Raw genomic sequence first — 20,862 nt, forward strand, 5'->3', positions numbered from 1 at the left:
GCTCAGTGTGATCTACATAGGTCAGTGGGGTGAGCCCTCATCTATACTGACAGCAGGGGGCGCTCAGTGTGATCTACATAGGTCAGTGGGGTGTGCCCTCATCTATACTGACACCAGGGGGCGCTCAGTGTGATCTACATAGGTCAGTGGGGTGTGCCCTCATCTATTCTGACAGCAGGGGGCGCTCAGTGTGATCTACATAGGTCAGTGGGGTGTGTCCTCATCTATACTGACAGCAGGGGGCGCTCAGTGTGATCTACATAGGTCAGTGGGGTGTGCTCTCATCTATACTGACAGCAGGGGGCGCTCAGTGTGATCTACATAGGTCAGTGGGGTGACCCCTCATCTATACTGACAGCAGGGGGCGCTCAGTGTGATCTACATAGGTCAGTGGGGTGTGCCCTCATCTATACTGACAGCAGGGGGCGCTCAGTGTGATCTACATAGGTCAGTGGGGTGTGCCCTCATCTATACTGACAGCAGGGGGCGCTCAGTGTGATCTACATAAGTCAGTGGGGTGTGCCCTCATCTATACTGACAGCAGGGGGCGCTCAGTGTGATCTACATAGGTCAATGGGGTGTGCCCTCATCTATACTGACAGCAGGGGGCGCTCAGTGTGATCTACATAGGTCAGTGGAGTGTGCCCTCATCTATACTGACAGCAGGGGGCGCTCAGTGTGCTCTACATAGGTCAGTGGAGTGTGCCCTCATCTATACTGACAGCAGGGGGCGCTCAGTGTGATCTATATAGGTCAGTGGGGTGTGCCTCATCTATACTGACAGCAGGGGGCGCTCAGTGTGATCTACATAGGTCAGTGGGGTGAGCCCTCATCTATACTGACAGCAGGGGGCGCTCAGTGTGATCTACATAGGTCAGTGGGGTGTGCCCTCATCTGTACTGACAGCAGGGGGCGCTCAGTGTGATCTACATAGGTCAGTGGGGTGTGCCCTCATCTATACTGACAGCAGGGGGCGCTCAGTGTGATCTACATAGGTCAGTGGGGTGTGCCCTCATCTATACTGACAGCAGGGGGCGCTCAGTGTGATCTACATAAGTCAGTGGGGTGTGCCCTCATCTATACTGACAGCAGGGGGCGCTCAGTGTGATCTACATAGGTCAGTGGGGTGTGCCCTCATCTATACTGACAGCAGGGGGCGCTCAGTGTGATCTACATAGGTCAGTGGGGTGTGCCCTCATCTATACTGACAGCAGGGGGCGCTCAGTGTGATCTACATAGGTCAGTGGGGTGTGCCCTCATCTATACTGACAGCAGGGGGCGCTCAGTGTGATCTACATAGGTCAGTGGGGTGACCCCTCATCTATACTGACAGCAGGGGGCGCTCAGTGTGATCTATATAGGTCAGTGGGGTGACCCCTCATCTATACTGACACCAGGGGGCGCTCAGTGTGATCTACATAGGTCAGTGGGGTGAGCCCTCATCTATACTGACACCAGGGGGCGCTCAGTGTGATCTACATAGGTCAGTGGGGTGAGCCTCATCTATACTGACAGCAGGGGGCGCTCAGTGTGATCTACATAGGTCAGTGGGGTGTGCCCTCATCTATACTGACAGCAGGGGGCGCTCAGTGTGATCTACATAGGTCAGTGGGGTGTGCCCTATCTATACTGACAGCAGGGGGCGCTCAGTGTGATCTACATAGGTCAGTGGGGTGTGCCCTCATCTATACTGACAGCAGGGGGCGCTCAGTGTGATCTACATAGGTCAGTGGGGTGTGCTCTCATCTATACTGACAGCAGGGGGCGCTCAGTGTGATCTACATAGGTCAGTGGGGTGTGCTCTCATCTATACTGACACCAGGGGGCGCTCAGTGTGATCTACATAGGTCAGTGGGGTGTGCCCTCATCTGTACTGACAGCAGGGGGCGCTCAGTGTGATCTACATAGGTCAGTGGGGTGTGCCTCATCTATACTGACAGCAGGGGGCGCTCAGTGTGATCTACATAGGTCAGTGGGGTGTGCCCTCATCTATACTGACAGCAGGGGGCGCTCAGTGTGCTCTACATAGGTCAGTGGGGTGTGCTCTCATCTATACTGACAGCAGGGGGCACTCAGTGTGATCTACATAGGTCAGTGGGGTGTGCCCTCATCTATACTGACAGCAGGGGGCGCTCAGTGTGATCTACATAGGTCAGTGGGGTGTGCCCTCATCTATACTGACAGCAGGGGGCGCTCAGTGTGATCTATATAGGTCAGTGGGGTGTGCCCTCATCTATACTGACAGCAGGGGGCGCTCAGTGTGATCTATATAGGTCAGTGGGGTGAGCCCTCATCTATACTGACAGCAGGGGGCGCTCAGTGTGATCTACATAGGTCAGTGGGGTGTGCCCTCATCTATACTGACAGCAGGGGGCGCTCAGTGTGATCTACATAGGTCAGTGGGGTGAGCCCTCATCTATACTGACAGCAGGGGGGCGCTCAGTGTGCTCTACATAGGTCAGTGGGGTGTGCCTCATCTATACTGACAGCAGGGGGCGCTCAGTGTGATCTACATAGGTCAGTGGGGTGTGCCCTCATCTATACTGACAGCAGGGGGCGCTCAGTGTGATCTACATAGGTCAGTGGGGTGGCCCTCATCTATACTGACAGCAGGGGGCGCTCAGTGTGATCTATATAGGTCAGTGGGGTGTGCCCTCATCTATACTGACAGCAGGGGGCGCTCAGTGTGATCTATATAGGTCAGTGGGGTGAGCCCTCATCTATACTGACAGCAGGGGGCGCTCAGTGTGATCTACATAGGTCAGTGGGGTGTGCCCTCATCTATACTGACAGCAGGGGGCGCTCAGTGTGATCTACATAGGTCAGTGGGGTGAGCCCTCATCTATACTGACAGCAGGAGGCGCTCAGTGTGATCTACATAGGTCAGTGGGGTGAGCCCTCATCTATACTGACAGCAGGGGGCGCTCAGTGTGATCTACATAGGTCAGTGGGGTGTGCCCTCATCTATACTGACAGCAGGGGGCGCTCAGTGTGATCTACATAGGTCAGTGGGGTGAGCCCTCATCTATACTGACAGCAGGGGGCGCTCAGTGTGATCTACATAGGTCAGTGGGGTGTGCTCTCATCTATACTGACACCAGGGGGCGCTCAGTGTGATCTACATAGGTCAGTGGGGTGTGCCCTCATCTGTACTGACAGCAGGGGGCGCTCAGTGTGATCTACATAGGTCAGTGGGGTGTGCTCTCATCTATACTGACAGCAGGGGGCACTCAGTGTGATCTACATAGGTCAGTGGGGTGTGCCCTCATCTATACTGACAGCAGGGGGCGCTCAGTGTGATCTACATAGGTCAGTGGGGTGACCCCTCATCTATACTGACAGCAGGGGGCGCTCAGTGTGCTCTACATAGGTCAGTGGGGTGTGCCCTCATCTATACTGACACCAGGGGGCGCTCAGTGTGATCTACATAGGTCAGTGGGGTGAGCCCTCATCTATACTGACAGCAGGGGGCGCTCAGTGTGATCTACATAGGTCAGTGGGGTGTGCCCTCATCTATACTGACAGCAGGGGGCGCTCAGTGTGATCTACATAGGTCAGTGGGGTGAGCCCTCATCTATACTGACAGCAGGGGGCGCTCAGTGTGCTCTACATAGGTCAGTGGGGTGTGCCTCATCTATACTGACAGCAGGGGGCGCTCAGTGTGATCTACATAGGTCAGTGGGGTGTGCCCTCATCTATACTGACAGCAGGGGGCGCTCAGTGTGATCTACATAGGTCAGTGGGGTGAGCCCTCATCTATACTGACAGCAGGGGGCGCTCAGTGTGATCTACATAGGTCAGTGGGGTGTGCCCTCATCTATACTGACAGCAGGGGGCGCTCAGTGTGATCTATATAGGTCAGTGGGGTGAGCCCTCATCTATACTGACAGCAGGGGGCGCTCAGTGTGATCTACATAGGTCAGTGGGGTGTGCCCTCATCTATACTGACAGCAGGGGGCGCTCAGTGTGATCTACATAGGTCAGTGGGGTGAGCCCTCATCTATACTGACAGCAGGGGGCGCTCAGTGTGATCTACATAGGTCAGTGGGGTGTGCCCTCATCTATACTGACAGCAGGGGGCGCTCAGTGTGATCTATATAGGTCAGTGGGGTGAGCCCTCATCTATACTGACAGCAGGGGGCGCTCAGTGTGATCTACATAGGTCAGTGGGGTGTGCCCTCATCTATACTGACAGCAGGGGGCGCTCAGTGTGATCTACATAGGTCAGTGGGGTGAGCCCTCATCTATACTGACAGCAGGAGGCGCTCAGTGTGATCTACATAGGTCAGTGGGGTGAGCCCTCATCTATACTGACAGCAGGGGGCGCTCAGTGTGATCTACATAGGTCAGTGGGGTGTGCCCTCATCTATACTGACAGCAGGGGGCGCTCAGTGTGATCTACATAGGTCAGTGGGGTGAGCCCTCATCTATACTGACAGCAGGGGGCGCTCAGTGTTATCTACATAGGTCAGTGGGGTGAGCCCTCATCTATACTGACAGCAGGGGGCGCTCAGTGTGATCTACATAGGTCAGTGGGGTGAGCCCTCATCTATACTGACAGCAGGGCGCGCTCAGTGTGATCTATATAGGTCAGTGGGGTGTGCCCTCATCTATACTGACAGCAGGGGGCGCTCAGTGTGATCTACATAGGTCAGTGGGGTGTGCTCTCATCTATACTGACAGCAGGGGGCGCTCAGTGTGATCTACATAGGTCAGTGGGGTGAGCCCTCATCTGTACTGACAGCAGGGGGCGCTCAGTGTGATCTACATAGGTCAGTGGGGTGTGCCCTCATCTATACTGACACCAGGGGGCGCTCAGTGTGATCTACATAGGTCAGTGGGGTGTGCCTCATCTATACTGACACCAGGGGGCGCTCAGTGTGATCTACATAGGTCAGTGGGGTGACCCCTCATCTATACTGACAGCAGGGGGCGCTCAGTGTGATCTACATAGGTCAGTGGGGTGAGCCCTCATCTATACTGACAGCAGGGGGCGCTCAGTGTGATCTACATAGGTCAGTGGGGTGTGCTCTCATCTATACTGACAGCAGGGGGCGCTCAGTGTGATCTACATAGGTCAGTGGGGTGTGCTCTCATCTATACTGACAGCAGGGGGCGCTCAGTGTGATCTATATAGGTCAGTGGGGTGTGCCCTCATCTATACTGACAGCAGGGGGCGCTCAGTGTGATCTACATAGGTCAGTGGGGTGTGCCCTCATCTATACTGACAGCAGGGGGCGCTCAGTGTGATCTACATAGGTCAGTGGGGTGTGCCCTCATCTATACTGACAGCAGGGGGCGCTCAGTGTGATCTACATAGGTCAGTGGGGTGACCCCTCATCTATACTGACAGCAGGGGGCGCTCAGTGTGATCTACATAGGTCAGTGGGGTGAGCCCTCATCTATACTGACAGCAGGGGGCGCTCAGTGTGATCTACATAGGTCAGTGGGGTGTGCTCTCATCTATACTGACAGCAGGGGGCGCTCAGTGTGATCTATATAGGTCAGTGGGGTGTGCCCTCATCTATACTGACAGCAGGGGGCGCTCAGTGTGATCTACATAGGTCAGTGGGGTGTGCCCTCATCTATACTGACAGCAGGGGGCGCTCAGTGTGATCTATATAGGTCAGTGGGGTGACCCCTCATCTATACTGACAGCAGGGGGCGCTCAGTGTGATCTATATAGGTCAGTGGGGTGTGCCCTCATCTATACTGACAGCAGGGGGCGCTCAGTGTGATCTACATAGGTCAGTGGGGTGTGCCTCATCTATACTGACACCAGGGGGCGCTCAGTGTGATCTACATAGGTCAGTGGGGTGACCCCTCATCTATACTGACAGCAGGGGGCGCTCAGTGTGATCTACATAGGTCAGTGGGGTGAGCCCTCATCTATACTGACAGCAGGGGGCGCTCAGTGTGATCTACATAGGTCAGTGGGGTGTGCTCTCATCTATACTGACAGCAGGGGGCGCTCAGTGTGATCTATATAGGTCAGTGGGGTGTGCCCTCATCTATACTGACAGCAGGGGGCGCTCAGTGTGATCTACATAGGTCAGTGGGGTGTGCCCTCATCTATACTGACAGCAGGGGGCGCTCAGTGTGATCTATATAGGTCAGTGGGGTGACCCCTCATCTATACTGACAGCAGGGGGCGCTCAGTGTGATCTACATAGGTCAGTGGGGTGTGCCCTCATCTATACTGACACCAGGGGGCGCTCAGTGTGATCTACATAGGTCAGTGGGGTGTGCCTCATCTATACTGACAGCAGGGGGCGCTCAGTGTGATCTATATAGGTCAGTGGGGTGTGCCCTCATCTATACTGACAGCAGGGGGCGCTCAGTGTGATCTATATAGGTCAGTGGGGTGTGCCCTCATCTATACTGACAGCAGGGGGCGCTCAGTGTGATCTATCTAGGTCAGTGGGGTGTGCCCTCATCTATACTGACAGCAGGGGGCGCTCAGTGTGATCTACATAGGTAGTGCGGCACCGATAGTAGAGCTTCTATGTAATTGGAGGCGTCATCCAGAGGCTGAGTCTTGAGATGAGCAGTGGACAGGTCAGGATTTCGGGGTCTCGCCTCTCAGCGGGATGAGCCCCTTTACTCAGAAGATAACCCTTCTATACCGCCCCACGTGTCACCACTAAAGCCTCTGCTAAGCCTCCCACCAATGACCCCAGCACTGGACGGCAGGTCACAGAGGCACCGCCCCCTTGTCAAAGAGCCCTGGTCAGTCATGTGACTAGACATCCAGGGAAAAATACACATTTTACACAGAGCAAATAATAGCAAGAGACAAAGATGTTAAATGTGTCCCCGCCTCCAGCGGAGGCCCCGGGGAGAGGAGCTGCAGTGTAAAGCAGATGACACTATATAGATGAGAGAGGAGCTGCAGTGTAAAGCAGATGACACTATATAGATGAGAGAGGAGCTGCAGTGTAAAGCAGATGACACTATATAGATGAGAGAGGAGCTGCAGTGTAAAGCAGATGACACTATATAGATGAGAGAGGAGCTGCAGTGTAAAGCAGATGACACTATATGGATGAGAGAGGAGCTGCAGTGTAAAGCAGATGACACTATATAGATGAGAGAGGAGCTGCAGTGTAAAGCAGATGACACTATATAGATGAGAGAGGAGCTGCAGTGTAAAGCAGATGACACTATATAGATGAGAGAGGAGCTGCAGTGTAAAGCAGATGACACTATATGGATGAGAGAGGAGCTGCAGTGTAAAGCAGATGACACTATATGGATGAGAGAGGACAGGGATACTCTTCACCCCCTAAAGAAAGACAAGACACAAGTAGTGTAAAGCCGATAAACATATAGATATACAGCAGTGACAGCCCCCAGATAAGAGAGAGGAGCCGCAGTGTAAAGCCGATAAACATATAGATATACAGCAGTGACAGCCCCCAGATAAGAGAGAGGAGCCGCAGTGTAAAGCCGATAAACATATAGATATACAGCAGTGACAGCCGCCAGATAAGAGAGAGGAGCCGCAGTGTAAAGCCGATAAACATATAGATATACAGCAGTGACAGCCCCCAGATAAGAGAGAGGAGCCGCAGTGTAAAGCCGATAAACATATAGATATACAGCAGTGACAGCCGCCAGATAAGAGAGAGGAGCCGCAGTGTAAAGCCGATAAACATATAGATATACAGCAGTGACAGCCCCCAGATAAGAGAGAGGAGCCGCAGTGTAAAGCCGATAAACATATAGATATACAGCAGTGACAGCCCCCAGATAAGAGAGAGGAGCCGCAGTGTAAAGCCGATAAACATATAGATATACAGCAGTGACAGCCCCCAGATAAGAGAGAGGAGCCGCAGTGTAAAGCCGATAAACATATAGATATACAACAGTGACAGCCCCCAGATAAGAGAGAGGAGCCGCAGTGTAAAGCCGATAATCATATAGATATACAGCAGTGACAGCCCCCAGATAAGAGAGAGGAGCCGCAGTGTAAAGCCGATAATCATAGAGATATAAAGCAGTGACAGCCCCCAGATAAGAGAGAGGAGCCGCAGTGTAAAGCCGATAAACATATAGATATACAGCAGTGACAGCCCCCAGATAAGAGAGAGGAGCTGCAGTGTAAAGCCGATAAACATATAGATATACAGCAGTGACAGCCCCCAGATAAGAGAGAGGAGCCGCAGTGTAAAGCCGATAAACATATAGATATACAGCAGTGACAGCCCCCAGATAAGAGAGAGGAGCCGCAGTGTAAAGCCGATAAACATATAGATATACAGCAGTGACAGCCCCCAGATAAGAGAGAGGAGCCGCAGTGTAAAGCCGATAAACATATAGATATACAGCAGTGACAGCCCCCAGATAAGAGAGAGGAGCCGCAGTGTAAAGCCGATAAACATATAGATATACAACAGTGACAGCCCCCAGATAAGAGAGAGGAGCCGCAGTGTAAAGCCGATAAACATATAGATATACAGCAGTGACAGCCCCCAGATAAGAGAGAGGAGCCGCAGTGTAAAGCCGATAAACATATAGATATACAGCAGTGACAGCCCCCAGATAAGAGAGAGGAGCCGCAGTGTAAAGCCGATAAACATATAGATATACAGCAGTGACAGCCCCCAGATAAGAGAGAGGAGCCGCAGTGTAAAGCCGATAAACATATAGATATACAGCAGTGACAGCCCCCAGATAAGAGAGAGGAGCCGCAGTGTAAAGCCGATAAACATATAGATATACAGCAGTGACAGCCCCCAGATAAGAGAGAGGAGCCGCAGTGTAAAGCCGATAAACATATAGATATACAGCAGTGACAGCCCCCAGATAAGAGAGAGGAGCCGCAGTGTAAAGCCGATAAACATATAGATATACAGCAGTGACAGCCCCCAGATAAGAGAGAGGAGCCGCAGTGTAAAGCCGATAAACATATAGATATACAGCAGTGACAGCCCCCAGATAAGAGAGAGGAGCCGCAGTGTAAAGCCGATAAACATATAGATATACAGCAGTGACAGCCCCCAGATAAGAGAGAGGAGCCGCAGTGTAAAGCCGATAAACATATAGATATACAGCAGTGACAGCCCCCAGATAAGAGAGAGGAGCCGCAGTGTAAAGCCGATAAAAACATATAGATATACAACAGTGACAGCCCCCAGATAAGAGAGAGGAGCCGCAGTGTAAAGCCGATAATCATATAATCATATAGATATACAGCAGTGACAGCCCCCAGATAAGAGAGAGGAGCCGCAGTGTAAAGCCGATAAACATATAGATATACAGCAGTGACAGCCCCCAGATAAGAGAGAGGAGCCGCAGTGTAAAGCCGATAAACATATAGATATACAGCAGTGACAGCCGCCAGATAAGAGAGAGGAGCCGCAGTGTAAAGCCGATAAACATATAGATATACAGCAGTGACAGCCCCCAGATAAGAGAGAGGAGCCGCAGTGTAAAGCCGATAAACATATAGATATACAGCAGTGACAGCCCCCAGATAAGAGAGAGGAGCCGCAGTGTAAAGCCGATAAACATATAGATATACAGCAGTGACAGCCCCCAGATAAGAGAGAGGAGCCGCAGTGTAAAGCCGATAAACATATAGATATACAACAGTGACAGCCCCCAGATAAGAGAGAGGAGCCGCAGTGTAAAGCCGATAAACATATAGATATACAGCAGTGACAGCCCCCAGATAAGAGAGAGGAGCCGCAGTGTAAAGCCGATAAACATATAGATATACAGCAGTGACAGCCGCCAGATAAGAGAGAGGAGCCGCAGTGTAAAGCCGATAAACATATAGATATACAGCAGTGACAGCCCCCAGATAAGAGAGAGGAGCCGCAGTGTAAAGCCGATAAACATATAGATATACAGCAGTGACAGCCCCCAGATAAGAGAGAGGAGCCGCAGTGTAAAGCCGATAAACATATAGATATACAGCAGTGACAGCCCCCAGATAAGAGAGAGGAGCCGCAGTGTAAAGCCGATAAACATATAGATATACAACAGTGACAGCCCCCAGATAAGAGAGAGGAGCCGCAGTGTAAAGCCGATAAACATATAGATATACAGCAGTGACAGCCCCCAGATAAGAGAGAGGAGCCGCAGTGTAAAGCCGATAAACATATAGATATACAACAGTGACAGCCCCCAGATAAGAGAGAGGAGCCGCAGTGTAAAGCCGATAAACATATAGATATACAACAGTGACAGCCCCCAGATAAGAGAGAGGAGCCGCAGTGTAAAGCCGATAAACATATAGATATACAGCAGTGACAGCCCCCAGATAAGAGAGAGGAGCCGCAGTGTAAAGCCGATAAACATATAGATATACAGCAGTGACAGCCCCCAGATAAGAGAGAGGAGCCGCAGTGTAAAGCCGATAAACATATAGATATACAGCAGTGACAGCCCCCAGATAAGAGAGAGGAGCCGCAGTGTAAAGCCGATAAACATATAGATATACAGCAGTGACAGCCCCCAGATAAGAGAGAGGAGCCGCAGTGTAAAGCCGATAAACATATAGATATACAGCAGTGACAGCCCCCAGATAAGAGAGAGGAGCCGCAGTGTAAAGCCGATAAACATATAGATAAACAGCAGTGACAGCCCCCAGATAAGAGAGAGGAGCCGCAGTGTAAAGCCGATAAACATATAGATATACAGCAGTGACAGCCCCCAGATAAGAGAGAGGAGCTGCAGTGTAAAGCCGATAAACATATAGATATACAGCAGTGATAGCCCCCAGATAAGAGAGAGGAGCCGCAGTGTAAAGCCGATAAACATATAGATATACAGCAGTGACAGCCCCCAGATAAGAGAGAGGAGCCGCAGTGTAAAGCCGATAAAAACATATAGATATACAGCAGTGACAGCCCCCAGATAAGAGAGAGGAGCCGCAGTGTAAAGCCGATAAACATATAGATATACAACAGTGACAGCCCCCAGATAAGAGAGAGGAGCCGCAGTGTAAAGCCGATAAACATATAGATATACAGCAGTGACAGCCCCCAGATAAGAGAGAGGAGCCGCAGTGTAAAGCCGATAAAAACATATAGATATACAACAGTGACAGCCCCCAGATAAGAGAGAGGAGCCGCAGTGTAAAGCCGATAATCATATAGATATACAGCAGTGACAGCCCCCAGATAAGAGAGAGGAGCTGCAGTGTAAAGCCGATAAACATATAGATATACAGCAGTGACAGCCCCCAGATAAGAGAGAGGAGCTGCAGTGTAAAGCCGATAAACATATAGATATACAGCAGTGACAGCCCCCAGATAAGAGAGAGGAGCCGCAGTGTAAAGCCGATAAACATATAGATATACAGCAGTGACAGCCCCCAGATAAGAGAGAGGAGCCGCAGTGTAAAGCCGATAAACATATAGATATACAGCAGTGACAGCCCCCAGATAAGAGAGAGGAGCCGCAGTGTAAAGCCGATAAACATAGATATACAGCAGTGACAGCCCCCAGATAAGAGAGAGGAGCCGCAGTGTAAAGCCGATAATCATATAGATATAAAGCAGTGACAGCCCCCAGATAAGAGAGAGGAGCCGCAGTGTAAAGCCGATAATCATATAGATATAAAGCAGTGACAGCCCCCAGATAAGAGAGAGGAGCCGCAGTGTAAAGCACAAACATAGACAGGTTAACCCATAGAGGTCACAGGGGGCCTCCATCACAGGGTAGAGGTCACAGGGGGCCTCCATCACAGGGTAGAGGTCACAGGGGGCCTCCATCACAGGGTAGAGGTCACAGGGGGCCTCCATCACAGGGTAGAGGTCACAGGGGGCCTCCATCACAGGGTAGAGGTCACAGGGGGCCTCCATCACAGGGTAGAGGTCACAGGGGGCCTCCATCACAGGGTAGAGGTCACAGGGGGCCTCCATCACAGGGTAGAGGTCACAGGGGGCCTCCATCACAGGGTAGAGGTCACAGGGGGCCTCCATCACAGGGTAGAGGTCACAGGGGGCCTCCATCACAGGGTAGAGGTCACAGGGGGCCTCCGACACAGGGTAGAGGTCACAGGGGGCCTCCATCACAGGGTAGAGGTCACAGGGGGCCTCCATCACAGGGTAGAGGTCACAGGGGGCCTCCATCACAGGGTAGAGGTCACAGGGGGCCTCCATCACAGGGTAGAGGTCACAGGGGGCCTCCATCACAGGGTAGAGGTCACAGGGGGCCTCCATCACAGACTAGAGGTCACAGGGGGCTTTAATCACAGGGTAGAGGTCACAGGGGGCTTTCATCACAGATTGGAGGTCACATGGGGCCTCCATTATAGAGGCTCTATTACTTCACACGGAGGTTACCTTGTACAAACACGGAGGCGGTGGTGTGGGCGGATCCGGAGCTGCAGGTGTAGGGGCCACAGTCCTCCAGGGCCACATTGTGGATCACTAATTCAACAACATGGCCATCTTGTCTCATCTCATACTTCTCACCGGACTGCAGGACCAGAGCCCCCTTCCTCCACTCCACGGGGGCTCCGTCCCGGGACACCTCGCACTGTAGCACGCCCGTCCTCCCCTCCTCCGGCTCAATGTTATGTAGCGCATGTGTGAACGCAACAGGGAGGGCTGAAACACAGCAAAGAGACGCCCAGAGATACAGCGGACTGATGACATCACAGCGGACTGGTGACATCACAGCGGACTGGTGACATCACAGCGGACTGGTGACATCACAGCGGACTAGTGACATCACAGCGGACTGATGACATCACAGCGGACTGATGACATCACAGCGGACTAGTGACATCACAGCGGACTGGTGACATCACAGCAGACTGGTGACATCACAGCGGACTGGTGACATCACAGCAGACTGGTGACATCACAGCGGACTGGTGACATCACAGCGGACTAGTGACATCACAGCGGACTGATGACATCACAGCAGACTGGTGACATCACAGCGGACTGATGACATCACAGCAGACTGGTGACATCACAGCGGACTGGTGACATCACAGCAGACTGGTGACATCACAGCGGACTGGTGACATCACAGCAGACTGGTGACATCACAGCGGACTGGTGACATCACAGCGGACTAGTGACATCACAGCGGACTGATGACATCACAGCGGACTGATGACATCACAGCGGACTGATGACATCACAGCGGACTGATGACATCACAGCAGACTGGTGACATCACAGCGGACTGATGACATCACAGCAGACTGGTGACATCACAGCGGACTGGTGACATCACAGCAGACTGGTGACATCACAGCGGACTGGTGACATCACAGCAGACTGGTGACATCACAGCGGACTGGTGACATCACAGCGGACTAGTGACATCACAGCGGACTGATGACATCACAGCGGACTGATGACATCACAGCGGACTGGTGACATCACAGCGGACTGATGACATCACAGCAGACTGATGACATCACAGCGGACTCAAGATATCACAGCGGACATACAAGAAAGGCATGGCCACTCACAAGAAACGGGCAATGATGTTCATGGGGCACTTAATTTTAATAGTTATATTCTTCTACATAGGGGCAGTATTATAGTAGTTATATTCTTGTACATAGGAGGCAGTATTATAGTAGTTATATTCTTGTACATAGGGGGCAGTATTATAGTAGTTATATTCTTGTATATAGGGGGCAGTATTATAGTAGTTATATTCTTGTATATAGGGGGCAGTATTATAGTAGTTATATTCTTGTACATAGGGGCAGTATTATAGTAGTTATATTCTTGTACATAGGGGCAGTATTATAGTAGTTATATTCTTGTACATAGGAGCAGTATTATAGTAGTTATATTCTTGTATATAGGAGCAGTATTATAGTAGTTATATTCTTGTATATAGGGGCAGTATTATAGTAGTTATATTCTTGTATATAGGGGCAGTATTATAGTAGTTATATTCTTGTATATAGGGGCAGTATTATAGTAGTTATATTCTTGTACATAGGGGCAGTATTATAGTAGTTATATTCTTGTATATAGGGGCAGTATTATAGTAGTTATATTCTTGTACATAGGGGGCAGTATTATAGTAGTTATATTCTTGTATATAGGGGGCAGTATTATAGTAGTTATATTCTTGTATATAGGAGCAGTATTATAGTAGTTATATTCTTGTACATAGGGGGCAGTATTATAGTAGTTATATTCTTGTATATAGGAGCAGTATTATAGTAGTTATATTCTTGTACATAGGGGGCAGTATTATAGTAGTTATATTCTTGTACATAGGGGCAGTATTATAGTAGTTATATTCTTGTACATAGGGGCAGTATTATAGTAGTTATATTCTTGTACATAGGGGCAGTATTATAGTAGTTATATTCTTCTACATAGGGGCAGTATTATAGTAGTTATATTCTTGTATATAGGGGGCAGTATTATAGTAGTTATATTCTTGTATATAGGGGGCAGTATTATAGTAGTTATATTCTTGTACATAGGGGGCAGTATTATAGTAGTTATATTCTTGTACATAGGGGCAGTATTATAGTAGTTATATTCTTGTACATAGGGGCAGTATTATAGTAGTTATACTCTTGTATATAGGGGGCAGTATTATAGTAGTTATATTCTTGTATATAGGGGCAGTATTATAGTAGTTATATTCTTGTACATAGGGGGCAGTATTATAGTAGTTATACTCTTGTATATAGGGGGCAGTATTATAGTAGTTATATTCTTGTATATAGGGGGCAGTATTATAGTAGTTATATTCTTGTACATAGGGGCAGTATTATAGTAGTTATATTCTTGTACATAGGGGCAGTATTATAGTAGTTATATTCTTGTACATAGGGGCAGTATTATAGTAGTTATATTCTTCTACATAGGAGCAGTATTATAGTAGTTATATTCTTGTATATAGGGGCAGTATTATAGTAGTTATATTCTTGTACATAGGGGGCAGTATTATAGTAGTTATACTCTTGTATATAGGGGGCAGTATTATAGTAGTTATACTCTTGTATATAGGGGCAGTATTATAGTAGTTATATTCTTGTACATAGTGGCAGTATTATAGTAGTTATAGTCTTGTATATAGGGGCAGTATTATAGTAGTTATATTCTTGTACATAGGGGCAGTATTATAGTAGTTATATTCTTGTACATAGGGGCAGTATTATAGTAGTTATATTCTTGTACATAGGGGCAGTATTATAGTAGTTATATTCTTGTACATAGGGGCAGTATTATAGTAGTTATAGTCTTGTATATAGGGGCAGTATTATAGTAGTTATAGTCTTGTATATAGGGGCAGTATTATAGTAGTTATATTCTTGTACATAGGGGCAGTATTATAGTAGTTATATTCTTGTATATAGGGGGCAGTATTATAGTAGTTATATTCTTGTACATAGGGGCAGTATTATAGTAGTTATATTCTTGTACATAGGGGCAGTATTATAGTAGTTATATTCTTGTACATAGGGGGTAGTATTATAGCAGCTTTATTCCTGTACATAGTGGCAGTATTATAGCAGTGTTAGTAGTAGTATAGTACCATACAGCTGAGCCTTCTTTACCTTTGATGTGCAGCTTTGCGGTGGTCTTCTCGCTCCCGGCGTTACAGCTGTACTCCCCGGCATCCTCCTGTGTGGCGCCTTTGATGTGTAAGCTGTGGGTGGTTCCTTTGACGCTGATCTGGTACTTTCCCCCAGCAGTGATGGCGGCGGCCCCTTTTCTCCACTCTGCGGTGACGTTCGGTTTGGAGAGCTCGCACTGGAGGACGGCTTCTCCTTTCTCATCCACTTCCGTTGGCTGCAGAGTTTTGGTGAATTTTAAGGATACAGCTGCGGATAAACAGCAGACGAAGGGTTAACAGCTGGATAATGCCGTTCTGTGATTATCAAACATAAGGCAGAGCTGCTGACCACGATGTCCGAGATAAAACCTGCATGTAGCATTACTAATGCTGGGGCTATGTGGGGGCATCAGGGACCCCGAGTGTCCGGTATTTACCTTTCACCTCCAGCTCGGCTGTGCTCGTGTTCTGGCCCACCCTGAAGCTGACCAGGCCGGAGTCCTCCCTCGATACCCTCTTTAGGGTCAGGGTGTGGATCTTGCCCCTGTGGACGGCGATCTCATTCATCTCGTTGGACTGTAGAGGGACTCCGGCCAGGAACCACTGCACGTCCGGAGCGTTGTCCTGAGACACCTTACACTTGAAGATGGCGTCTTCTCCATCCTCCACCGACACCTTCTGCAGCGGCTCCACGATGGACGCCTCTGCCCCTGAAGTGTAAAGTGATAGGAATCATCATAGAGTGATGGAAAGGACACGGAGACCGCCACAACGATGACTGCCACAGAGACCACCACCGACACAGAGACCACCACCACAGAGACCACCACCGACACAGAGACCACCACCGACACAGAGACTGCCACAAAGACCATCACCGCACAGAGAGACTGCCACCGACACAGAGACCGCCACAGAGACCACCACCAAACAGAGACTGCCACCGACACAGAGACCGCCACAGAGACCACCACCAAACAGAGACTGCCACCGACACAGAGACCACCACAAAGACCACCACCACAGAGACCGCCACAAAGATGACTGCCACAGAGACCACCACCGCACAGAGAGACTGCCACCGACACAGAGACCACCATCATGCAGAAACCACCATCACACAGAGACTGACACAGAGACCATCATCACACAGAGACCGCCACAAAGACCACCATCACAGAGACTGGCACAGAGACCACCACCACAGAGACCACCACCACAGAGACCACCACCACAGAGACCAGCACAGAGACCACCACCACAGAGACCGGCACAGAGACCACCACCACAGAGACCACCACCGACACAGAGACTGCCACAAAGACCATCACCGCACAGAGAGACTGCCACCGACACAGAGACCACCATCATGCAGAAACCACCATCACACAGAGACTGACACAGAGACCGTCATCACACAGAGACCGCCACAAAGACCACCACCACAGAGACTGGCACAGAGACCACCACCACAGAGACCACCACCACAGAGACCGGCACAGAGACCACCACCACAGAGACCGGCACAGAGACCACCACCACAGAGACCGCCACAAAGACGACCACCACAGAGACCGCCACAAAGACGACCGCCACAGAGACCACCACACAGACCACCACCAAACAGAGACTGCCACCGACACAGAGACCCCACAAAGACCACCACCACAGAGACCACCACCACAGAGACCGACAGAGAGACCACCACCACAGAGACCGGCACAGAGACCACCACCACAGAGACCGGCACAGAGACCACCACCACAGAGACCGCCACAAAGACGACCGCCACAGAGACCGCCACAGAGACCGGCAGAGAGACCACCACCACAGAGACCGGCACAGAGACCACCACCAAACAGAGACTGCCACCGACACAGAGACCCCCACAAAGACCACCACCACAGAGACCACCACCACAGAGACCGACAGAGAGACCACCACCACAGAGACCGGCACAGAGACCACCACAGAGACCGGCACAGAGACCACCACCACAGAGACCGCCACAAAGACGACCGCCACAGAGACCACCACCAAACAGAGACTGCCACCGACACAGAGACCACCATCATGCAGAAACCACCATCACACAGAGACTGACACAGAGACCGTCATCACACAGAGACCGCCACAAAGACCACCATCACAGAGACTGGCACAGAGACCACCACCACAGAGACCACCACCACAGAGACCGCCACAAAGACCACCACCACAGAGACCACCACAAAGACCACCACCACAGAGACCGGCACAGAGACCACCACCACAGAGACCGGCAGAGAGACCACCACCAAACAGAGACTGCCACCGACACAGAGACCACCACAAAGACCACCACCACAGAGAACGGCAGAGAGACCACCACCACAGAGACCGGCACAGAGACCACCACCAAACAGAGACTGCCGACACAGAGACCCCCACAAAGACCACCACAGAGACCACCACCAAACAGAGACTGCCACCGACACAGAGACCACCACAAAGACCACCACCACAGAGACGAGCAGAGAGACCACCACCACAGAGACCGGCACAGAGACCACCACCAAACAGAGACTGCCAAAAAGACCATCACCGCACAGATAGACTGCCACCGACACAGAGACATCATACAGAAACGACCATCACACAGAGACCGTCATCACACAGAGACCGCCACAAAGACCAAAAAGAGACAGCCACAGAGACCATCACCACACAGAGAGACCACCACCGACACAGAGACTGCCACCGCCAGAGAGACCACCATCATACAGAAACCACCATCACACAGAGACAAACACAGAGAGCGCCATCACACAGAGACCACCACCGACACAGAGACCGCCACTGACATGTTAAAACTCTTAAGGTCGCTTATACCACCCCCCACCCCAGCACAGAGATGAGGGTAACCATGACGACCCTATCTGATTGGCCTGAGAGTTTGATATTTACGACCAGGGGGGATGGAACAACCGGAGGCAAAGTTGTGCACACAAAAACGTTCCTTTGTTCTTTTAAGTAGAAAAGCTAATAACCCAGTTTTTAGGTGCCACGTTAATGCTAGAAAAATGACGACGAGCATATTGTCGGAATCCCAGTGAAGCGCTGAACGCAGAGAAACATTTGGCTTTGCTTGGAGATCGCTGGTATCCCGACAAATGGGTATTGGCCAATAAAATCACGCTAGATGTACTGTGTTTGGTTTCTATGCGAATGAAAAATCGAGATATAAAATATGACGCTAATATCTCGCACCGGTGTGACCCAGGGGCAAAGATGTGCAGAAAACTAGAATTTTTCTGACGTGCTTGGCCCTGTGAGGTAGCGTGGTCGGCTGCGCAGCAGAAGACACGGGATCCAGGCATTAAGGTTCACAGCACACGGTTTTAATGTCCAAACAAAAGTCCACAACAATATACATGTGCCTCTCCAGCAGAGAGCTCAGGGAGTTCTGTTCACTCCCTCACACCCGGCACACCTGCCCTTGTTCCTGTTTGCATTTAACCCTTCTTTCAGCCTGTAGGGAAACAGCATTAACCCTAGAGTGGATGTACTTTCTATCATGGAGTGAGCACAACCGGGGCGAGACATACCGGCCGTCATAGACAACCCCGGTCACAGTCTCACATACCCCCCCCCCCTCAGTTCAAGCGTGCGGGGTTGAACTCCCGCCATCAAACACGGGCCGCGGGACAAGGCATCGGCGTTGCCCTGCAACCTACCGGCCCTATGTTCAACCGTAAACCGGAAGTTCTGCAGAGAAAGGAACCACCGGGTAACCCGGGCATTCCGTTCCTTGGCGGACCTCATCCAGACCAGTGGAGAGTGATCCGTCACCAAGCGAAACTGCCGTCCCAGCAGGTAATAGCGTAGGGACTCCAAGGCCCACTTGATCGCCAGGCACTCCTTCTCCACTACGCTATAATTCCGCTCGGGAGGGGTGAGCTTCCTACTTAAGAAGGTGACGGGGTGTTCCTCCCCCTGAACCACCTGAGACAGCACTGCCCCCAGGCCGACCTCTGAGGCGTCAGTCTGTAGTATGAACTCCTTCCGGAAATCAGGGTGTACGAGAACGGGCTGTCCGCACAGGACCCCCTTCAGGGCCCGGAAGGAGTCCTCGGCCTGCGGAGTCCAGCGCACCATGACGGACTTCTTGCCTTTGAGAAGGTCCGTCAAGGGGGCTGATAGTCCCGCAAAATCCTTTACAAACCTCCTGTAGTACCCCACGATACCCAGGAAGGCCCTAACCTGCTTCGTGGTCAGGGGTCTAGGCCACTTCTGGATCGCCTCAACCTTGTTAATTTGGGGCTTAATCACTCCTTGGCCTATCACGTAGCCCAAGTAGCGGGCTTCCGTGAGTCCCAACGCACATTTCTTGGGATTGGCTGTCAATCCGGCTGTTCGAAGCGCGTCCACCGCCGCTTGTACCTGTTCCAAGTGGGTCTGCCAATCGGAGCTGTAAATAATGATGTCATCAAGGTACGCTGATGCATACGCCTGGTGGGGTTCCAGCACTAAGTCCATCAACCTCTGGAACGTGGCCGGAGCGCCATGTAACCCAAAAGGCAAGACAACATAGTGGAAGAGACCCTCCGGTGTAACAAAAGCGGTTTTCTCCTTGGCGGACTCCGTCAGTGGCACCTGCCAGTACCCCTTGGTCAGGTCGAGAGTGGTAAAATACCGCGCCTGTCCCAGCCTATCAATCAGCTCATCCACCCTGGGCATGGGGTAGAGATCGAACTTGGATATTTCGTTCAATCTCCTAAAGTCATTGCAGAACCTTAAGGAGCCATCAGGTTTTGGTATTAGGTCAATCGGGCTAGCCCATTCACTCCAGGATTTTTCGATGACCCCTAGTCGTAGCATTGTCTTTACTTCCTCCGATATGGCTTGTCGTCGAGCCTCCGGTACCCGGTATGACTTCAGGCGTACCTTCAGGTGAGGCTCGGTGACAATATCATGTCGTATCAGACTGGTCCTACCGGGCAGCTCGGAGAAGACATCGGGGTTCTGCTGAACCAACCGTCTGGCCTCTCACCTCTGAGTCTTGGTGAGGGCTTCTCCAATCCTTACTTCCGGTTCGTCCTCTCCGGAGGTCGCTGGAGCCGGAGGTGAACGACCCGAAGAGGAGGGAGATGGGGAAAAAACAGCCATCAGGCTTTCCCGTTCCTGCCAAGGTTTTAACAGGTTGACATGGTATATTTGTTCAGGTTTCCGCCTACCGGGCTGCAATACTTTATAGTTAACCACCCCGACTCTTTCCTTTATCTCGTAGGGGCCTTGCCACTGAGCCAGGAATTTACTCTCCGCCGTGGGGATTAATACCAACACCCGATCCCCGGGTTTAAAGGTCCGCAC

The 20,862-nt window shown here is 50.9% G+C and overlaps 1 protein-coding gene across 19 annotated transcripts in view; it reads right to left on the reverse strand.

The window, feature by feature from the left end:
- Positions 1 to 20,862, reverse strand: part of OBSCN (obscurin, cytoskeletal calmodulin and titin-interacting RhoGEF) — an 882,373-nt gene that overhangs the window by 487,171 nt on the left and 374,340 nt on the right. For 17 of the 19 annotated variants that reach the window (XM_075315914.1, XM_075315911.1, XM_075315913.1 and 14 more), the window contains 3 exons: positions 15,948 to 16,220; positions 15,512 to 15,778; positions 12,300 to 12,566 (listed from right to left, as the gene is read on the reverse strand). In XM_075315914.1, coding sequence (XP_075172029.1) covers positions 12,300 to 12,566; positions 15,512 to 15,778; positions 15,948 to 16,220 — 807 coding nt within the window. The remainder of the gene's footprint in view (positions 1 to 12,299; positions 12,567 to 15,511; positions 15,779 to 15,947; positions 16,221 to 20,862) is intronic. The other 2 variants (XM_075315909.1, XM_075315907.1) reach the window with 1 other exon arrangement.

This window comes from Anomaloglossus baeobatrachus, chromosome 6 (genome assembly GCF_048569485.1).
Source record: "Anomaloglossus baeobatrachus isolate aAnoBae1 chromosome 6, aAnoBae1.hap1, whole genome shotgun sequence".
NCBI classification, from domain to species: domain Eukaryota; kingdom Metazoa; phylum Chordata; class Amphibia; order Anura; family Aromobatidae; genus Anomaloglossus; species Anomaloglossus baeobatrachus.